This window comes from Bubalus kerabau, chromosome 16 (genome assembly GCF_029407905.1).
Source record: "Bubalus kerabau isolate K-KA32 ecotype Philippines breed swamp buffalo chromosome 16, PCC_UOA_SB_1v2, whole genome shotgun sequence".
Classification (NCBI taxonomy): Eukaryota; Metazoa; Chordata; class Mammalia; order Artiodactyla; family Bovidae; genus Bubalus; species Bubalus kerabau.
Genome location: NC_073639.1, coordinates 47,651,617 through 47,667,874, shown reverse-complemented (window position 1 = coordinate 47,667,874; position 16,258 = coordinate 47,651,617). Strand labels below are relative to the sequence as shown.

The 16,258-nt window shown below is 40.6% G+C and overlaps 1 protein-coding gene across 1 annotated transcript in view; it reads left to right on the top strand.

The window, feature by feature from the left end:
• GUCY1B1 (guanylate cyclase 1 soluble subunit beta 1) overlaps nt 1-9,702 on the top strand; it is a 63,330-nt gene extending 53,628 nt beyond the window's left edge. Inside the window, exons 9-14 of the mRNA XM_055550097.1 lie at nt 353-550; nt 3,504-3,741; nt 4,765-4,905; nt 6,289-6,443; nt 6,948-7,074; nt 8,492-9,702. Coding sequence (XP_055406072.1) covers nt 353-550; nt 3,504-3,741; nt 4,765-4,905; nt 6,289-6,443; nt 6,948-7,074; nt 8,492-8,515 — 883 coding nt within the window. The 3' untranslated portion in view covers nt 8,516-9,702. The remainder of the gene's footprint in view (nt 1-352; nt 551-3,503; nt 3,742-4,764; nt 4,906-6,288; nt 6,444-6,947; nt 7,075-8,491) is intronic.
• The last annotated feature ends 6,556 nt before the right edge of the window (nt 9,703-16,258 follow it).

Sequence of the window (16,258 nt, the reverse complement as noted above, 5' to 3'; positions counted from 1 at the left end):
TCTTCATTTCTTTATAGTGAAGAAAACCTCTGGCAATAATAAGTAATAACAGCCTTCAGAAGAAAACCTGAGTGGGTTTCATAAGGCAACTTTTCACATTATCTTTTAATTTAGGCTGACGGCATAAAAAAAATTGCAGCTTGGCAAAACTGCATTTCAAGTTCACTTCTCTTTGATAGATGTTTACATATTAAGAAGAATGAAGTCATATTCCTCTTGCTTTTATCTGAGTTTTCTTCAGCCTGACCTTTTGAATGGCACGCAGTGGCAGGATTAGACTCCTTGACGGAAACCAGGGTGGTGTTGCCATGGAAGCATGGAGTCTGACTGTGTGTCCTTCTTCTTATGACAGTGTCATGAACCTGGACGACCTGACCCGGCGAGGGCTGTACCTGAGTGACATCCCTCTGCACGATGCCACTCGGGACCTGGTGCTCCTGGGAGAGCAGTTCAGAGAGGAGTACAAGCTGACCCAGGAACTGGAAATCCTCACAGACAGGCTGCAGCTCACGTTACGAGCCCTGGAAGATGAAAAGAAAAAGACGGACACGTAAGAATGTAACCTGTGGTTACAGATAACAGGGCTGTCCTGCATGGTGGATTCTGCGGCTCTCGTGTGGTTAAGGCTGACAGACTGTGACTAGGTCCAAGCTCAGGTTACTCGCCGCATGATAGGCCAGTAAATCCAGAGATGGGGTGTTGGGGCAAGGAACAGAGACTTAATTATGAAAGCCAGCAGATGGAGCAGATAATGAACTCATGTCCCAAAGACCTGTCTTGCCTGAGTTAGAATTCAGGCTCTTTTAATTTAAAGGGGAGGGACTCAAGCCAAGTGTTTCCTAGTTCCCAGCAGCCTCCAGAGTGGGTGTGTTAATTTCTTCTTGCCTGCAGCCACTCACAGGTGGGCCTTGTCAGGACATTTCCTGTGAGCTGAATAAAGATATTTTAGCTTAATGCTTATCACCCGGGAGGCAAAGTGCCCAGAGATGGGACATTACATATAATTTAGGCTTCAAGGCAACATCACTTCAGTGATTGAATAGTAATAGCATACAAGGGTTCTTCTCTGTACAAAGACTCCAAGTTGTGGAACCTGTCGCAGTTATGGAGTCCTAAATAAATAATCTCTTGCACGTCACTTAAATCTGTCAGGTACACAGAAAGAAATCAGTCATAATAGAAATGGGGATATGTCTTCTAATTTTACAAACCAAGCTGAAAGAATATACGACAAATCATGTCTCTGCAAATCATTAGAATAACTCAAGTGCATGTTTCAAGTCTGACTGCCCGTTCATCCATTTCTTCACATAGGAGTGTGTACCGAGAATCCTCTCTGTGCCAGGGCTGACAGGTGCTGGGGTACACTGAACAGTGAGCTTAGATTTGGCCATTATATTTTCAAAGAGTTGAATGCCAAATTATTTTAGAATTTGGCAGATATGAATCTGATAGACTGTAGTGTCATCTATGATGACAGTGATTACCTCTGTAATTTGATTCACGAACAAAAGTATCAAAATACAAAACTATACAAAACTATGAACGGTGCTTTAAATTTTGAAACAGTGGGCAAATGACATTTAAGATTGTATTTCAAGTAATTTATTTAAACAAATAGACATTGTGCATACCACTTGGCCTTGCTTGAGGAATAGAGCTATATTAGAAGTATATTAATTAAAATTAATCAAAAGCACAAAATCACTGACTTGCGTAAGAGAATTTTACCCAGGGTCTTATGTATTCATTTTTAACATTTGTATAATAGGAAGCAATCTTAGAGAATTGACCTGACCTTCCTTCCTGTAGGACTATTTCACTCTACTTGACATCATAGCATTGGTAGCAGAATCACTTCCTGTGATGTCTGATGTCTAATCAGACTTTCTTACACTGATACATGTGTTGCCCATGGATGGATGCAAGGTAAACATGTCAACTGTTTGCCAACAGCATAGATGGATAAAGAATCCAGGTGAATGTCTATCTTCGTCCTTAGCCTCTTCCTTCACTTCTCCTACTCTGTATAATGAAGATGAAAATAATAGTTTATTTGAGATCCCTTTACTTTCCTTGAAGCCCTAACCCCTTAGTCTTTCCAGGTATTTTTCAAATCTCCTGAAGTATACGGGATGAGGCAGGTGCTCAAAATCCCTCCTACTGCTCAAGAAACAACTCAAAATTGTATATTTTAGTATGTGGAACAGCTTCCTTCATGAAAAATAAAACATTGTGAGATAGTGCTTAGAGCTGAGGCTCAAAGTCATCTGGATTTATTAAGTTTGAGTTTCTCAGATCCTGCTCAGCTGTTAAATTGGAAAATCACCTAGGTTTCTCTCTTTGTTGATATTTGATTTTCAAAGTGATTTAATTATAAACGTTGACTACTAATTTTCGTTGAAATGAAGTCATGCTACTGTGCACATGTAATATTCAAAGTAGCCTTAAAGCATTTTATAAAATGTTCTATGTTTGAGAGTGAAAATGAAAGACTGAAGAAATTCCACTGGAGCTAGGAAAAAAATGTGACCTCAGCTTCTTAAACCTAGCCCTGAGGGACAGCTGGCTTCGGGGAGAGATAGGCTGGGAGGTGTCGTTTGCTCCTCCAGTTGTCTAGTCCAGGAGACTCTCGGGTCTCAGCTCTCACCTCCTGTGTGCTTGCTCCTCTCCTCCCCACGCCAATGTCTTCTTGTGCCATCGGCCTGGTCTCAGGATTGTCAAAGAAAATGAGATCTTTTCTTTCCTAGACCAGTTTCTTACTTGCTTTATCAGTTTCTTCCACAGAGAAGTGAGGCAGGAAGGAAAATCTGTTTTCTTTTCTTTCTTCCTCCTGTCCTTCCTTTCTTTTATTGAAGTCTAGTTGATTTACAGTGTTATGTTAGTTTCAGGTCTACAACACAGTGATTCATTTATACATGTATATTCTTTTTCGGATTCTTTTTCTTTATAGATTATTGCAAAATGTTGAGTATGGCTCCCTGTGCTGTACAGTAGGTCCTTGTTGGGGAAATATGTTTCATGTCAGGTGACAAATGTTGAGGCAGGCAGCTTGCCCCTGAGAGGTGAATGTGTCCCTGGGAGCCCATGGTGTTGCAAGGGTCAGACACGACTTAGCGACTATACTACCACCACCACACCGCAGAGCTAAGTGCTGGGATGACTTCTTTCATCCCATGAATATCACAGTTGGAGCGTTGAAACACAAGGTGCATAGAACAACTTCAGCTTCCTGGTGTCTGTCCTTTGTTTTGTCTGGTTGTTTTGTTTGGCGTATTTTGATATACTTTGAATTGGTTTGGATTGGGAGATGTTTGGATTGGTTTATAACAAACCAATTATTTATATTTTCTAGCCTTGACTTATAAATGTGGCTAATGATGAGTGTACTAGCAGAGTCTTCACTGTGCACATGGCACCCAAGTCTCTAAAGTGGGCAGTAGAAGCACTAAAGCAGCTCTCAGCATCTCTCATGATGGCTCTGTCCTGATCCCTCTGGACAGGTTGCTGTATTCCGTGCTTCCTCCATCTGTGGCCAACGAGCTGAGGCACAAGCGTCCGGTGCCGGCGAAGAGATATGACAACGTGACTATCCTCTTCAGCGGCATTGTGGGCTTCAATGCTTTCTGCAGCAAGCACGCGTCTGGGGAAGGGGCCATGAAGATTGTCAACCTCCTCAATGACCTCTACACTAGATTTGACACTCTGACGGACTCCCGGAAAAATCCATTTGTTTATAAGGCAAGTCTAGGCCCTGTCCGAATGCAGTGCCATTCATTACTCTGAATTTTCAGACCCTGTCTTCCAATGGCGTGGCAGTCACAGTCCCTGACTGTAGCCCTGCAGCCTGGGTAGTCAGCTCTCATGCATTCATTGTTTACCATTTTCTTAAATAATTACCTCTTGTTCTAAAATAGTCTCTTCCCTGTAACTCAAATGAATGGAGCAGATGCTTCCCTAGTTAAAATATTTAGCAACTTATTTGCACTTACGTGAATAAATCTGTACATGTGGTTTATCACACATAATATAAACGTAGCATTTGTTTCAGTGCTCTGCCAGAGATATTTTTTACTGAAAGGTATAAATGATTTGCACAGTAGAGAAGTCATGGAGCATAGGAGGGGTGCCAGGGACTCAGACCTGCTTTTAGATAACATCAACTGGAAATAAACATTCATAAGGCATTTCTGCCCATGGTTTCAGTTACAAAAAAATTATAACATTGAAAAAATGAAGTCCGTGGAATATTGCTTAGTAAAGGCAAGAATGTGAACTAAACCATCCCCAGGCATCTGGAGTCATAGCGGTGCCACAGGGACTATTTATTTTTATGGCCATTTCCTGAGGAACAATGTAACACGGTGTGAGCACATCATAAAGATAAATGGTTAGTGACCAGGATGAACGACTGAACTTAGGGAAGTGGTGCTTTGGCCCATCAAACCATCACTGTTTTAAGGGGGAATAGGGTCGTAAATTATTCTGCTGGGTCCTAAGGATGTCTAAGGTGAGAAACTAGGACTTACTAGAAGAAAAATAATACTGTGTTCTGTCCCTGCCTCTAATCAGACTTCAAGTGCCAGGTGTGTACATTTCAAACACTGACCAGTTTTCTTCTTTTTGGCATCGAATATATTAGAATTTTAAGAGATAGGGGGGAGGAAAGTTGAAAGTTATTGATGGCAATTGGAAAAGCATGTTTTGTGTAAGGGTGGCACATGAATCAGTCATGCTTGTACTAACCAGTCTGCACCCTACCAGGTGGAGACTGTCGGGGACAAGTACATGACGGTGAGTGGGCTGCCGGAGCCGTGCATCCACCACGCACGGTCCATCTGCCACCTGGCCTTGGATATGATGGAGATTGCTGGCCAGGTCCAAGTAGATGGTGAATCTGTTCAGGTTAGTAGGTAAAACACATATTTTAATGGTTGTAATAGGCCTTTTGTACAACTGATTTATATTCTTGACCAGCAAGTCATTCATTATGCATAAGGAATTGCATCTTGACAACAAAGATTAAATATTTTTAATGTTTTTTTAATTGAAGTATATTTTACAATGTTGTGTTAGTTTCTACTGTACAGCAATATGATTCAGTTATATACATATGTATGTGCTTTTTTTTTCATATTCTTTTCCATTATGGTTTAATTCAGGATATTGAGTAGAGTTCTCTGTGCTATACAGTAGGTCCTTGTTGTTTATCTATTTTATATATAGTAGTGTGTATCTGCTAATCCCAAACTCCTATTTTATCCCTCCTCCACTCCCTTTCCTCTTTGGTAACCACAGATCTGTTCTCTATGTCTATGAGTCTGTTTCTGTTTCATGGATAAGTTCATTTGTGTCAAATTTTAGATTCCACATATAAACGGTATCGTATGATATTTGTCTTTGTCTGACTTCACTTACTATGCTTGGTCCCTCCGTGTTGCTGCAAATGGCATTATTTCATTCTTCTTATGGCTGAGTAAAATTGTATTGTATATATATACTACATCTTCCCTATCCATTCATCTCTCAGTGGACACTTAAGTTGCTTCTGTGTCCTGGTTGTTGTAAACAGTGCTTCTGTGAACATTGAGGTGCATGTGTATTTTTGAATTAAAGTTTTCTTTGGATGTGTGCCCCACAGAGGGATTGCTGGATCATATGGCAGATCTATTTTTAGTTTTTTAAGGAACCTCCATACTGTTCTCCATAGGGGCTGCACCAACTTATATTCCCAGCAACAGTGTAGGAGGGTTCCATTTTCTCCACACCCTCTCCAGCATTTGTTATTTGTAGACTTTTTAATGATGGCTTTTTTGACCAGTGTGAACTGATACTTCATTGTAGTTTTGATTTGCATTTCTCTAATAATTAGTGATGTTGAGCATCATTTCATGTGCCTTTTGGCATCTGTATAAACAGACTAATATTTTATTGAACCTATTATATTACATTCTTCCATAGAAATGGGAAATCTGTCCATCTATTTGAAATTACCTTCTTTATTCCATGTGCTGAAAGTCACGAGGATGAGATTAAAACCCCCTGTCCTTTCTGGTTTTTTTTTTTAAATCTCTTTCCTAAATCTAATGTAAGCGGCCAGATTCATACTTTTGAAAGCTTCAAAGAATGTTTCTCTCATGCCAGATTTTGTGAGGGTTTTTGTCTGTAATATGTTTGGAGTTCTAGAGAGTTCTTATGATTTTTATATGATGACTCTGAATTCTTTAGTCTAGCGTGAGCAATAATTCCTATTATTGAATGTATTGAACCAGAGCTTTGATTCTGCAGATAACGATCGGGATCCACACAGGGGAGGTAGTTACCGGAGTCATAGGACAGAGGATGCCTCGCTACTGTCTTTTTGGAAACACTGTCAACCTCACAAGCCGAACAGAAACCACTGGAGAAAAAGGGAAAATAAATGTGTCTGAATATACATACAGGTTAGAGAACACATCTAGTTATCTACTGACTTGAAAAATGTCTCTTTGCAGCTGCTTTAATTCCCTGGGTGATTTTATTACCTTTCACAGTTATCAACTCTGCTTTTAGGATTACTATTATTTTTCAATTAAACAAAAACAAAACAAAAAACTGGTGTGTTGTTCTTTTTTTGGTCACACCATGGTATGTGGGATCTTAGTTCCCCAACCAGGGATCAAACCTGGGGTCCCAGCATTGGGAGTGTGGAGTCTTAACCACTGGACCACCAGGGAAGTCTTGGGATTATTTATTTTTTATTTGAGAAGATTGTGTCATTATTTCCATTTTAAATGATTCTGCATACTCTTAGGGATTCCTGCTGTGGTATTTTTACTAAAGCCTTGAGGTACCTTTAAATAATTTACTGTGTGTCATTCCTGTCTCTGTTTATAACTTTGATGTATGTTACTTTCTCTGTGCGACCATACAGCAAGCTTCTCTGCCTGTTCCCTGTCCCCTTCTAGATGTCTCATGACACCAGAAAATTCAGACCCGCAATTCCATTTGGAGCACAGAGGCCCCGTGTCCATGAAGGGCAAAAAGGAACCAATGCAAGTTTGGTTTCTATCCAGAAAAAATACAGGAACAGAGGTATGACTCATAAGAGTATAATTCCTTTTTTTAAGACAGGGTATGAATATGGGGAGCTAAATCATAATCTCTGAAAATATGTTTCATTTGCAAAGAATTCTTGCTTACATGAACTTGTAAGTACAGCAGCGGAAACACTGACCCATTAGTGAGCTGGTTAGAACAATGAAGCTGCTAGGGGAGACCTGATGGCTGACAGTTCTGTTCTCTAATGAAATTAAAACCAAAAGCACTGGAGAGAGAGAAGCCCTGGTTTTGGTTCTTCTGCCGTAATCTGGCTGGAACCCCACAAGTGAGTGGGCGGTGAGGGGCGTCCCTGGCCCCCTCCCCTGTGCCCTGGGTTGCCATGTGGTCACCGCCAGGGCTGAGACATGACCATCTTCAAGGGTGCTTTCCCAACCACGATGCTCCAGATCCTTCTAAGGCCATGCCATCACCTTGTGGAATGTTTGGGGATCTTTGGACATACTAGTCCCTGGTGGGTCTTTCCTGGAGTTCAGTTCAGTTCAGTCGCTCAGTTGTCCAACTCTTCACGACCCCATGAATCACAGCACACTAGGCCTCCCTGTCTATCACCAACTCCCGGAGTTTACTCAAACTCATGTCCATTGAGTCGGGGATGCCATCCAGCCATCTCATCCTCTGTCATCCCCTTCTCCTCCTGCCCCCAATCCCTCCCAGCATCAGAGTCTTTTCCAATGTGTCAACTCTGCATTAAGTGGCCAAAGTATTGGAGTTTCAGCTTCAGCATCAGCCCTTCCAATGAACACCCAGGACTGATCTCGAGAGAAGAGTGATTTATGCATGTCTAGAATCTAAATAATTCCTCAGGGAAGCTATAGGTTCGTGCTCATGCTATGGCTGTACTCCATCCAGAACCCATGTGCTGGGGGGTAGCACTGGGGTTTGCTCGAGGGTCCTGTGGCCCACCGTGGCTCACGACACCAAGGTCCCGCCAGCCTTGCCCCTCTTTCAGTGGGCTGCGTCAGAAACAAGCCCGATGCTCTATTCCCTGTTGATGTACTGGTTCTGTCGAGGGGGAGAGACTCCTTGTATGTATTTTCCTGGATGTGCACATGCCCTAAAAATGCTTTTAGAATAGAAGTCGTAAAAGGAATGAAATGCCAAGTTGTAAAATATTTATCTTTATCTTCTTTTCACTGTTTTCACTTTAAATAATTTACTCTGGCACTAGCATGCTTCCTGATGTTCTGATAAATTAGTTTGCCTGAAGCTTTGTTCCTTTTATTTGGGTGGCTGTTTCAGCCAACCTGATGGTGGGAACGGCTTAAAAAAGTGGTAGATATAAATGCAGAGCAAATTTTATTTAAAAAAAAAAGAAAGAAAATATTTTGAAGAATCATGCAAGCTTTCTTATCACTGAAAACTAATCCCCTATTTACTTGGCTTTTTAAAGGAAACGGAGCAGGATGAAAACTGAATCCTGGACTGTGGGGTTAAGATCGCAGGTTGAGGTCCAGTCTACCCCTAACAGATGCCATGCCCGGGACCAGTGATTCCCTCCGTCCTTTTCATGTTTCCCCAAGCCTTTCTCCTGTGTATCTCCTTCCTTATTCATTATTCAACTTTAGCTCTGCTTTTGATTATTTTTGAGGTTTAGTATGTTATCTGAAGTTTGGCTTTGTGTGGCTGATGTGAGCTTCACGTATCTTCAGATCGACTACGCATCGCCTGGCATGGTGGTTTTCAAGTAGTGGGCACCCAATAAATATTTGGTGAATTTAATTAAATGAAACTGAACAGTATTCAGCCATGTGTGTATATATATCATGGTTTTCCACATCTGTTCAGTGTCTCTATATGTGTATATTTTAATGACTATAACATATAAAAAGGTTTTATTGTGTTGGTGCATATCATTATAGAAATCGTTTTCTAAAGGAGTGAATCAGAATTTTAGGGGGAAAATGCAATTTATTTTCAGACTCCCTAGATAAGAATATATCATGCTAAGAAAACAGTGTCTATTTAGAATTATGTTAATTTCCCTTCAGAAATAGAGAATATACTTCTTTGCTATTAAACTATCAGGTTATTCATTCAGATCATGTGGCAATTACAGTTCCTCTAAAATGCTATCCTTTGCACTGTATCCTTTGCGTTATAAATCTCATTAACCCCATGCAGCTGTTGGTGAAGGCAGCACTGTTTCACAATGAGCATTAGCTTGGAGTAAACATTAGGGGCTCTAACTATATCCAAGGATGAAGCGGGAAGCACAGCTGGGGTGTTTTGGTTGGTCAGAGCCCCTCTTGGCCCTTTCTTCCCAGAAAAGAGCTCCTTTGTCTTAGCTCACAAGAACTTGATTCTATCCAGGGTGCCATCTTGAGAAAAGTTACTTTAATTTCAACATAGAATGCATTCCTGTTGGAATCATCACCTGTTGTTCTTCATTATCTCTGATAATTTATTAATATCTATCTTTATAAAATACAGGACCACTACTTTTGTGTAAAAATGTTTGTCTTTAAATATAGCATTTCCTATCAGCACGTTGATAACTTGTATAAATGTTCCATGTTCATGTGTAAGAGAACCTGTAATAAATTATTTTTTCCACTTGTCTCTAGACAGTTTTTGATTCAATAAAAATGATGTGAATGCTCTTATTGGTCTTTTGACTAGTGCCATTTTTGGAAATATGTCTTATCATTTTGCCTCTGATAGACTTTCATTTTGATGCCCTGCTGTTATGGTAAAGCTGAGTGGTTCCTATTCCTCAGGACTATTCCTATATGATATTTTTCTTTAGGATCAACACAGTGACAGCAGCAAGACCAGCACTGGGTGGTGGGGGAGTGGATACACAGATACATGGGAAGTGACATCAGCTCTTGAAGAGCTCCCCCCATTTTGGGAGTGAAAGACATGTGTCTAAGTAACTAAACTATTTGATATTCATAGTGATTTTATTGTTCAGTAGCTCAGTTGTGTCCAGCTCTTTGTGACCCCATGGACTGTGGCACACCAGGCTTCCCTGTCCTTCACCATCTTGCTCAAACTCATATCCATTGAGTCTATGATTTATATTGATAAAACGTATTCAAGACACAGAAAGAATACTTAGAGAATGAGAACCAAGAGGGATCAGAGAGAGGAGGAGGGAACCAGCTGGATTTTGTGAAGGTTTGTCTAAAGCTGAATGAATTCATCCCTTCTCTGTGGTTTCCTTCTGTTCAGCCCTCTTGCGTACCACACACATACACACACAAAAGAACAAAATATTATGTAAAGGTAGGAGATCCTCACTTTGAATTGAGGATATATGTCTATGTTTTTTGGATGGGGAGCTTACCAGGTGGCTCAATGGTAAAGAATTCGCCTGCCAATGCAGGAGATGAAGGAGACTTGGGTTCCATCTCTGGATCAGGAAGATCCCCTAGAGGAGGAAATGGCAACCCACTGCAGTATTCTTGCCTGGAGAATTCCATGGACAGAGGAGCCTGGTGGGTTAATGTTCATTGGGTCACAAAGAGTTGGACACGACTGAGTGACTCACTCAGTCAGTTCAGTTGCTGAGTCATGTCCAACTCTTTGTGACGCCATGGACTAAGCGCACACAAATATATTTTGGAACCAATTCATTATTCCATTTTATTTGCATCCACGATTCACCAGATGATGTATTCTGTTTTTTTGTCACTGAAGGGTGTGACATTGCAATTTGTAATAAAAATTCTATATGATTGGTCCTAGTCCCTATCCTCATTTCTGGCTCAGAGCTCCGAAAACCACAGGAAATTCCTAAGTGATGAAAAATGACAAAGGCGCCTATTGTTATGTTAATAAAGCGACTCTGGGACTTCAGTGGGGTGGGGGCTGAAGGTGGTTGTTGCCAGGTGAGCCGACTAGGAATTCCACCCTGATCTCTATTTTCTGGGAGGGGAGACGGTTGTTGTCATTTAGTCGCTAAGTCTTGTCCTACTCTTTTGCGACCGCATGGACTGTAGCCTGCCACGCTCCTCTGTCCCTGTGAGGGGAGCAGTTTTGGAGCTTAAATCCTTGCTAGGCCTCTGTGATGAAGCCTTCATAAACCCCAAAGGTTGGAGAGCTTTTGGGCTGGTGGGCAAGGGGAATTTCTGGTGGGTGTAAAGCTCTGTGTCTTTTCCATTAGGCTGTTTCTGAATCACATCCTTTCATGATAACTCGGTCATCTAGTTAGTAAAATGGTTCCCTGAGTTTGTTTCTCTCTAGCAGAATAATCAAACCCAAATAGGGAGTGTGGGAACCTTGGCCCTATAGCCAGTTGGTCAGAATTACAGGTGACAGGGTGACTTTGCCTTGATCTCTGAAGTGGGGGATGTTCTTGCAGGACTGAGCCATTAACCTGGGGAATTGGATGTGATATTGGGTCGACGGTGTCAGAACTGAGTTGAAGTGTAGGACATCCAGCAGGATTCTGAGAATTGCTCTGTGGTGTGTGAAGAAAACACACCCCACATTATAAATGGGTGCAGATTGTTGAAGGGGAAAAAGAAACCAATTCTCTGCTCACCTCTAAGATTTCCCTTTGCAACCTTGCTAATGGCTCTCAGAACCGCTAGAGGGCAGCAGAGGATGCTGGTTAGAATCTAAGGGCCGGATGGGGGAGTGAGGACACAGGGTCTCTCACAGGAAGTGCTGCTCGCTCACTCTGTTGGCTCTGCATTGAAGCGCACTTCCTGTGTGCAACCTCGAATTTTTCCCTCCCACCGTCCCTTACTGACAGTCAAAAGTATATCATAAAAATAATTGTTTTTACCCCATTATGACCATTCATGTAGCTTGAAATCTATTCACACGTATCATGGTCAGAAATTTCACCCACAATTTTTATGCTAATTCTGTAGGAAGGTGTGAAAATTTGTTAAAACAAGCAATTTGTTCTAGAAACTATAATTTTGTACAGAATCATTTTAGGTGAGCTAAGTTGCATGTAGCTCGTGTTAAAATGATTGCTTCTTGCTACTTCTACCGTATTGGAGAGATGACATATAATAGGGTAGATTTTAAAAACCAAACCAAAACAAAAATCACTGTACAGAGAGTTGAGAGCCCATATCCAGTTATGGCAAGGCTAACCCTGTGATCTTGCCACATTCTCTAACTTCTTAAATCCCTGATCTGTGAAAAGAGCTGGTCAAGATGATGTCTAAAGAAGATTCTTGCTCTGAAATTCCAACATTTCTTTGGTGAAAGTTCCAGAGCAGGGATGCTATGATTTTGGCCTGACCACTGGGGACTTCTCAGAAAAACAATCCAAATTCTTAACTGAACTCCTTTTAATCGTCAAGGAACAATGAGGAGATCAACTGGGGGGCTTTAAAGCAAATTTCTAAGAAATAAACAGCTCTCTGGAAAACACCTGTTGGAGACTTGACTCCAAGCTAAAATCACAATGTCTAGGTTATATTAGTGTATTTGTATTAATGCATATGTTTCTATTATAAGCTAGCCCTATAATATTTACCTAATCAGGTTCAAATTCTTTAATAAAGAGTTGGACTTTTGATTCTTTAAATATAAGGGGAGAAAATGTACCTCTATTTCATGCAGAAATCCTTTTGAATAGAAGCTAACCTCTTAAAAATTAAAGACAAGAAGTGTCAATGAGTAGTATATATAGAGGTTTTTATTATTACCAATAATATTTACTACCCATTTTGTACTAATTTACAAAACATTCCCCAGTAAAAAAGAAATCCATAGTCAAGAAAGCCTTCCTCAGTGACCAATGCAAAGAAGTAGAGGAAAACAATAGAATGGGAAAGATTAGAGATCTCTTCAAGAAAATTAGAGATACCAAGGGAATATTTAATGCAGAGATAAAGGACAGAAATGGTATGGACCTAACAGAAGCAGAAAATATTGAGAAGAGATGGCAAGAATACACAGAAGAACTATACAAAAAAGATTTTAATGACCCAGATAACCACAATGGCGTGATCACTCACCTAGAGCCAGACATCCTGGAGTGTGAAGTCAAGTGGGCCTAGAAAACATCACTACAGAGAAAGCTAGTGGAGGGGATGGAATCCCAGCTGAGCTAGTTAAAATCCTAAAAGATGATGCTGTTAAAATGCTGCACTCAATATGCCATGAAATTTGGAAAACTCATCAGTGGCCACAGAAATGGAAAAGGTCAGTATTTATTCCAAACCCAAAGAAAGGAAATGCCAAAGAATGTTCAAACTACCAGATAATTCTACTCATCTCTTACGCACTAGCAAGGTAATGCTCAAAATTCTCTAAGTGAGGCTTCAAAGGTACGTGAACCAAGAACTTCCATATTTTTCAAGCTGGATTTAGAAAAGTCAGAGTAATCAGAGATCAAATTGCCAAAATCTGTTGAGTCATAGAAAAAACAAGAGAATTCCAGAAAAACATCTGCTTGATTGACTACTCTAAAGCCTTTGGCTGTGTGGATCACAACAAACCGTGGAAAATTCTGAAAGAGGTGGAAATACCAGACCACCTGACCTGCCTTCTGAGAATCTGTATGCAGGTAAAGAAGCAACAGTTAGAACTGGACATGGCACAATGGACTGGTTCCAAATTGGGAAGGGAATATGTCAAGGCTGTATATTGTCACCTTGCTTATTTAACTTATATGCAGAGTACATCATAAGAAATGCCAGGCTGGATGTAGCACAAGCTGGAATCAAGACTGCTGGGAGAAATATCAATAACCTGAGATATGCAGATGACACCACCCTTGTGTGAGAAAGTGAAAAGGAACTAAAGTGCCTCTTGATGAAAGAGAAAGAGGAGAGTGAAAAAGCTGACTTAAAACTCATGTTCAAAGAACTAAGATCTTGACATCAAGTCCCATCACTTTATGGCAAATGGATGGGGAAACAATGCAAACAGTGACAGACTATTTTTTTGAGCTCCAAAATCACTGCAGATGGTTACTGCAGCCATGAAATTAAAAGATGCTTGCTCCTTGGAAGAAAAGTTATAACCAACCTAGACAGCATATTAAAAAGCAGAGACATTACTTTGCCAATAAAGGTCCATGTAGTCAAAGCTATGGTTTTTCCAGTAGTCATGTATGGATGTGAGAGTTGGACTATAAAGAAAGCTGAATGCTGAAGAATTGATGCTTTTGAACTGTGATGTTGGAGAAGACTGTTGAGAGTCCTTTGGATAGCAAGGAGATGAAACCAGTCAATCCTAAAGGAAATCAGTCCTGAATATTCAGTGGAAGGACTGATGCTAAAGCTGAAACTCCAGTACTTTGGCCATCTGATGCAAAGAACTGACTTATTGGAAAACACCCTGATGCTTGGAAAGATTGAAGGCAAGAAGAGAAAGGAACAACAGAGGATGAGATGGTTGGATGGCATCACCAACTTGATGGACTTGAATTTGAGCAAGCTCTGGAAGTTGTTGATGGACAGAGAAGCCTGGTGTGCTGCAGTCCATGGAGTCACAAAGAGTCAGACATGATTGATTGACTGAACTGAACTGTGCTATACAGTAGGACCTCGCTTATTCATTCTATATATAACAGCTTGCATCTGCTAACTCCAAACTCTCAATCCATCCTTCCCCCATATCCCTCCCTTTTGGCAACCATCAGTCCGTTCTCTATGTCCTTGATTTTGTTTCTGTTTCCTAGATAGATTCATTTGTAAGATTCCACATAAAATGAGAAAAATTAGTTTTATCTGAGAGATTTTTTTAGGAAAATATTTAAGCAATAAGAAATTGGACCTTTTTGTAAGTTACTAACATTTAGTAACTTAATGTTTTGGGATGATAAAGGACCTTTCATTTTCACATGATCATTCTTTTGAAATTTTTGCATAAGAAGCAATTATGAGGCACAAAGCAGCACCTATTATCTTTTGACAAATCTAAGCCTCTTTATAAAGATCGAGTTCATCACTTGGGAACCACCCACACTCCATTTCTCCTGTTCATTTGTATTCCTGTTAAAGATTGTTCTTTCCCTGACGACCTCAAACTCCCCAAAACTGCTATTTTTGCACTGACATGAATATTATCCAAGTATTAACTAAAAATGAATCATGCACAAGACAGCTAATAGATGTTTTGCACACGTATGTACATGAACAGTTTTTACTTTGCTTGTGCTCAGCAAATTGTCCCAGAACCATAGGGACTCTTCAGACTTTAGTGGGAGTAAATGTCTCCATCACACTGACACAAGCCCTTCTCTGAGATTTTTGTCAAAAAGTTGCCCTTGGTGTATCAGTTTTTGAGGTTGAGAAACTCTTTAAATACAGCTCTTTGCATTTCCTAACATGTAAAGCCTTTTTAAAAGGAGTTCTTTTAAAAATAGTGTCAACACTATAATAAAAGTTACAAACTCATTTTTAAAATGGCATTTCTTGAAATGTTGTCCATATTATAACCACTAATTGAATTTAGAAGATAGGCACAAGCTGAGATGGGAGTGATCGTAACTCCTGCTGTCCTTGAAGCTCACAACAAAGCTTACACCACCAGGTGGCAATCAGGGGGTAATACTACAATCACTACAGAGCACCCTTGTCCCCAGCATTGTTTGGAACATTTTGCATGTGTTGAATCCTTGTAGCAACTCATTAAGTAAATATCCTTGTTATTGCCTCCATTTTATTTAGAAGGAAACAAGGGCACATAAAGTTTGAGTTCCTCACCTGAGGTCAGAAAATAGTGAGAGAAGAGCCAGTAATTACACACTCTAAGCAGACACAGAGCCTGAGCTTCCAACCAGTGTCCTCTGACATATTCCAGATTACAGGTGAGCAAAGAAGCCGGCAAGTGATGAGTTTTCAGAGTGTGTCTTAGAATTAGATGATTATTGGTCAGGTAATGAAGTCCTAGTTGGACAGATGGACAAGAAGTGTGAGGTGTGACAGGTGGTTTTGGCCCCAAATCTGATGATGAGCACTGCGGAACAGGATTTGGAGGCCTGTGGCACAGGCAAGGGACCAAACAGGTCTAGAGAAGGGGCACAAGGTAGCAATCACAGGATAGAATAAGAGAATCCATATGATGTGCACCAGGAGAAATGTCCTACTAGTCATGGGCCCCCTCTCTGCCTGAAAACCAGATTGCCCTGGAGCTTTCAGATTGTGAGATTGACTAGTTCCAAGAGTGAGCTGTGGTGAGCTGTGGGAGTAGAGAAATACCATCATTAGCTTCATGCTTCATGAAGGCACCTGCTCAG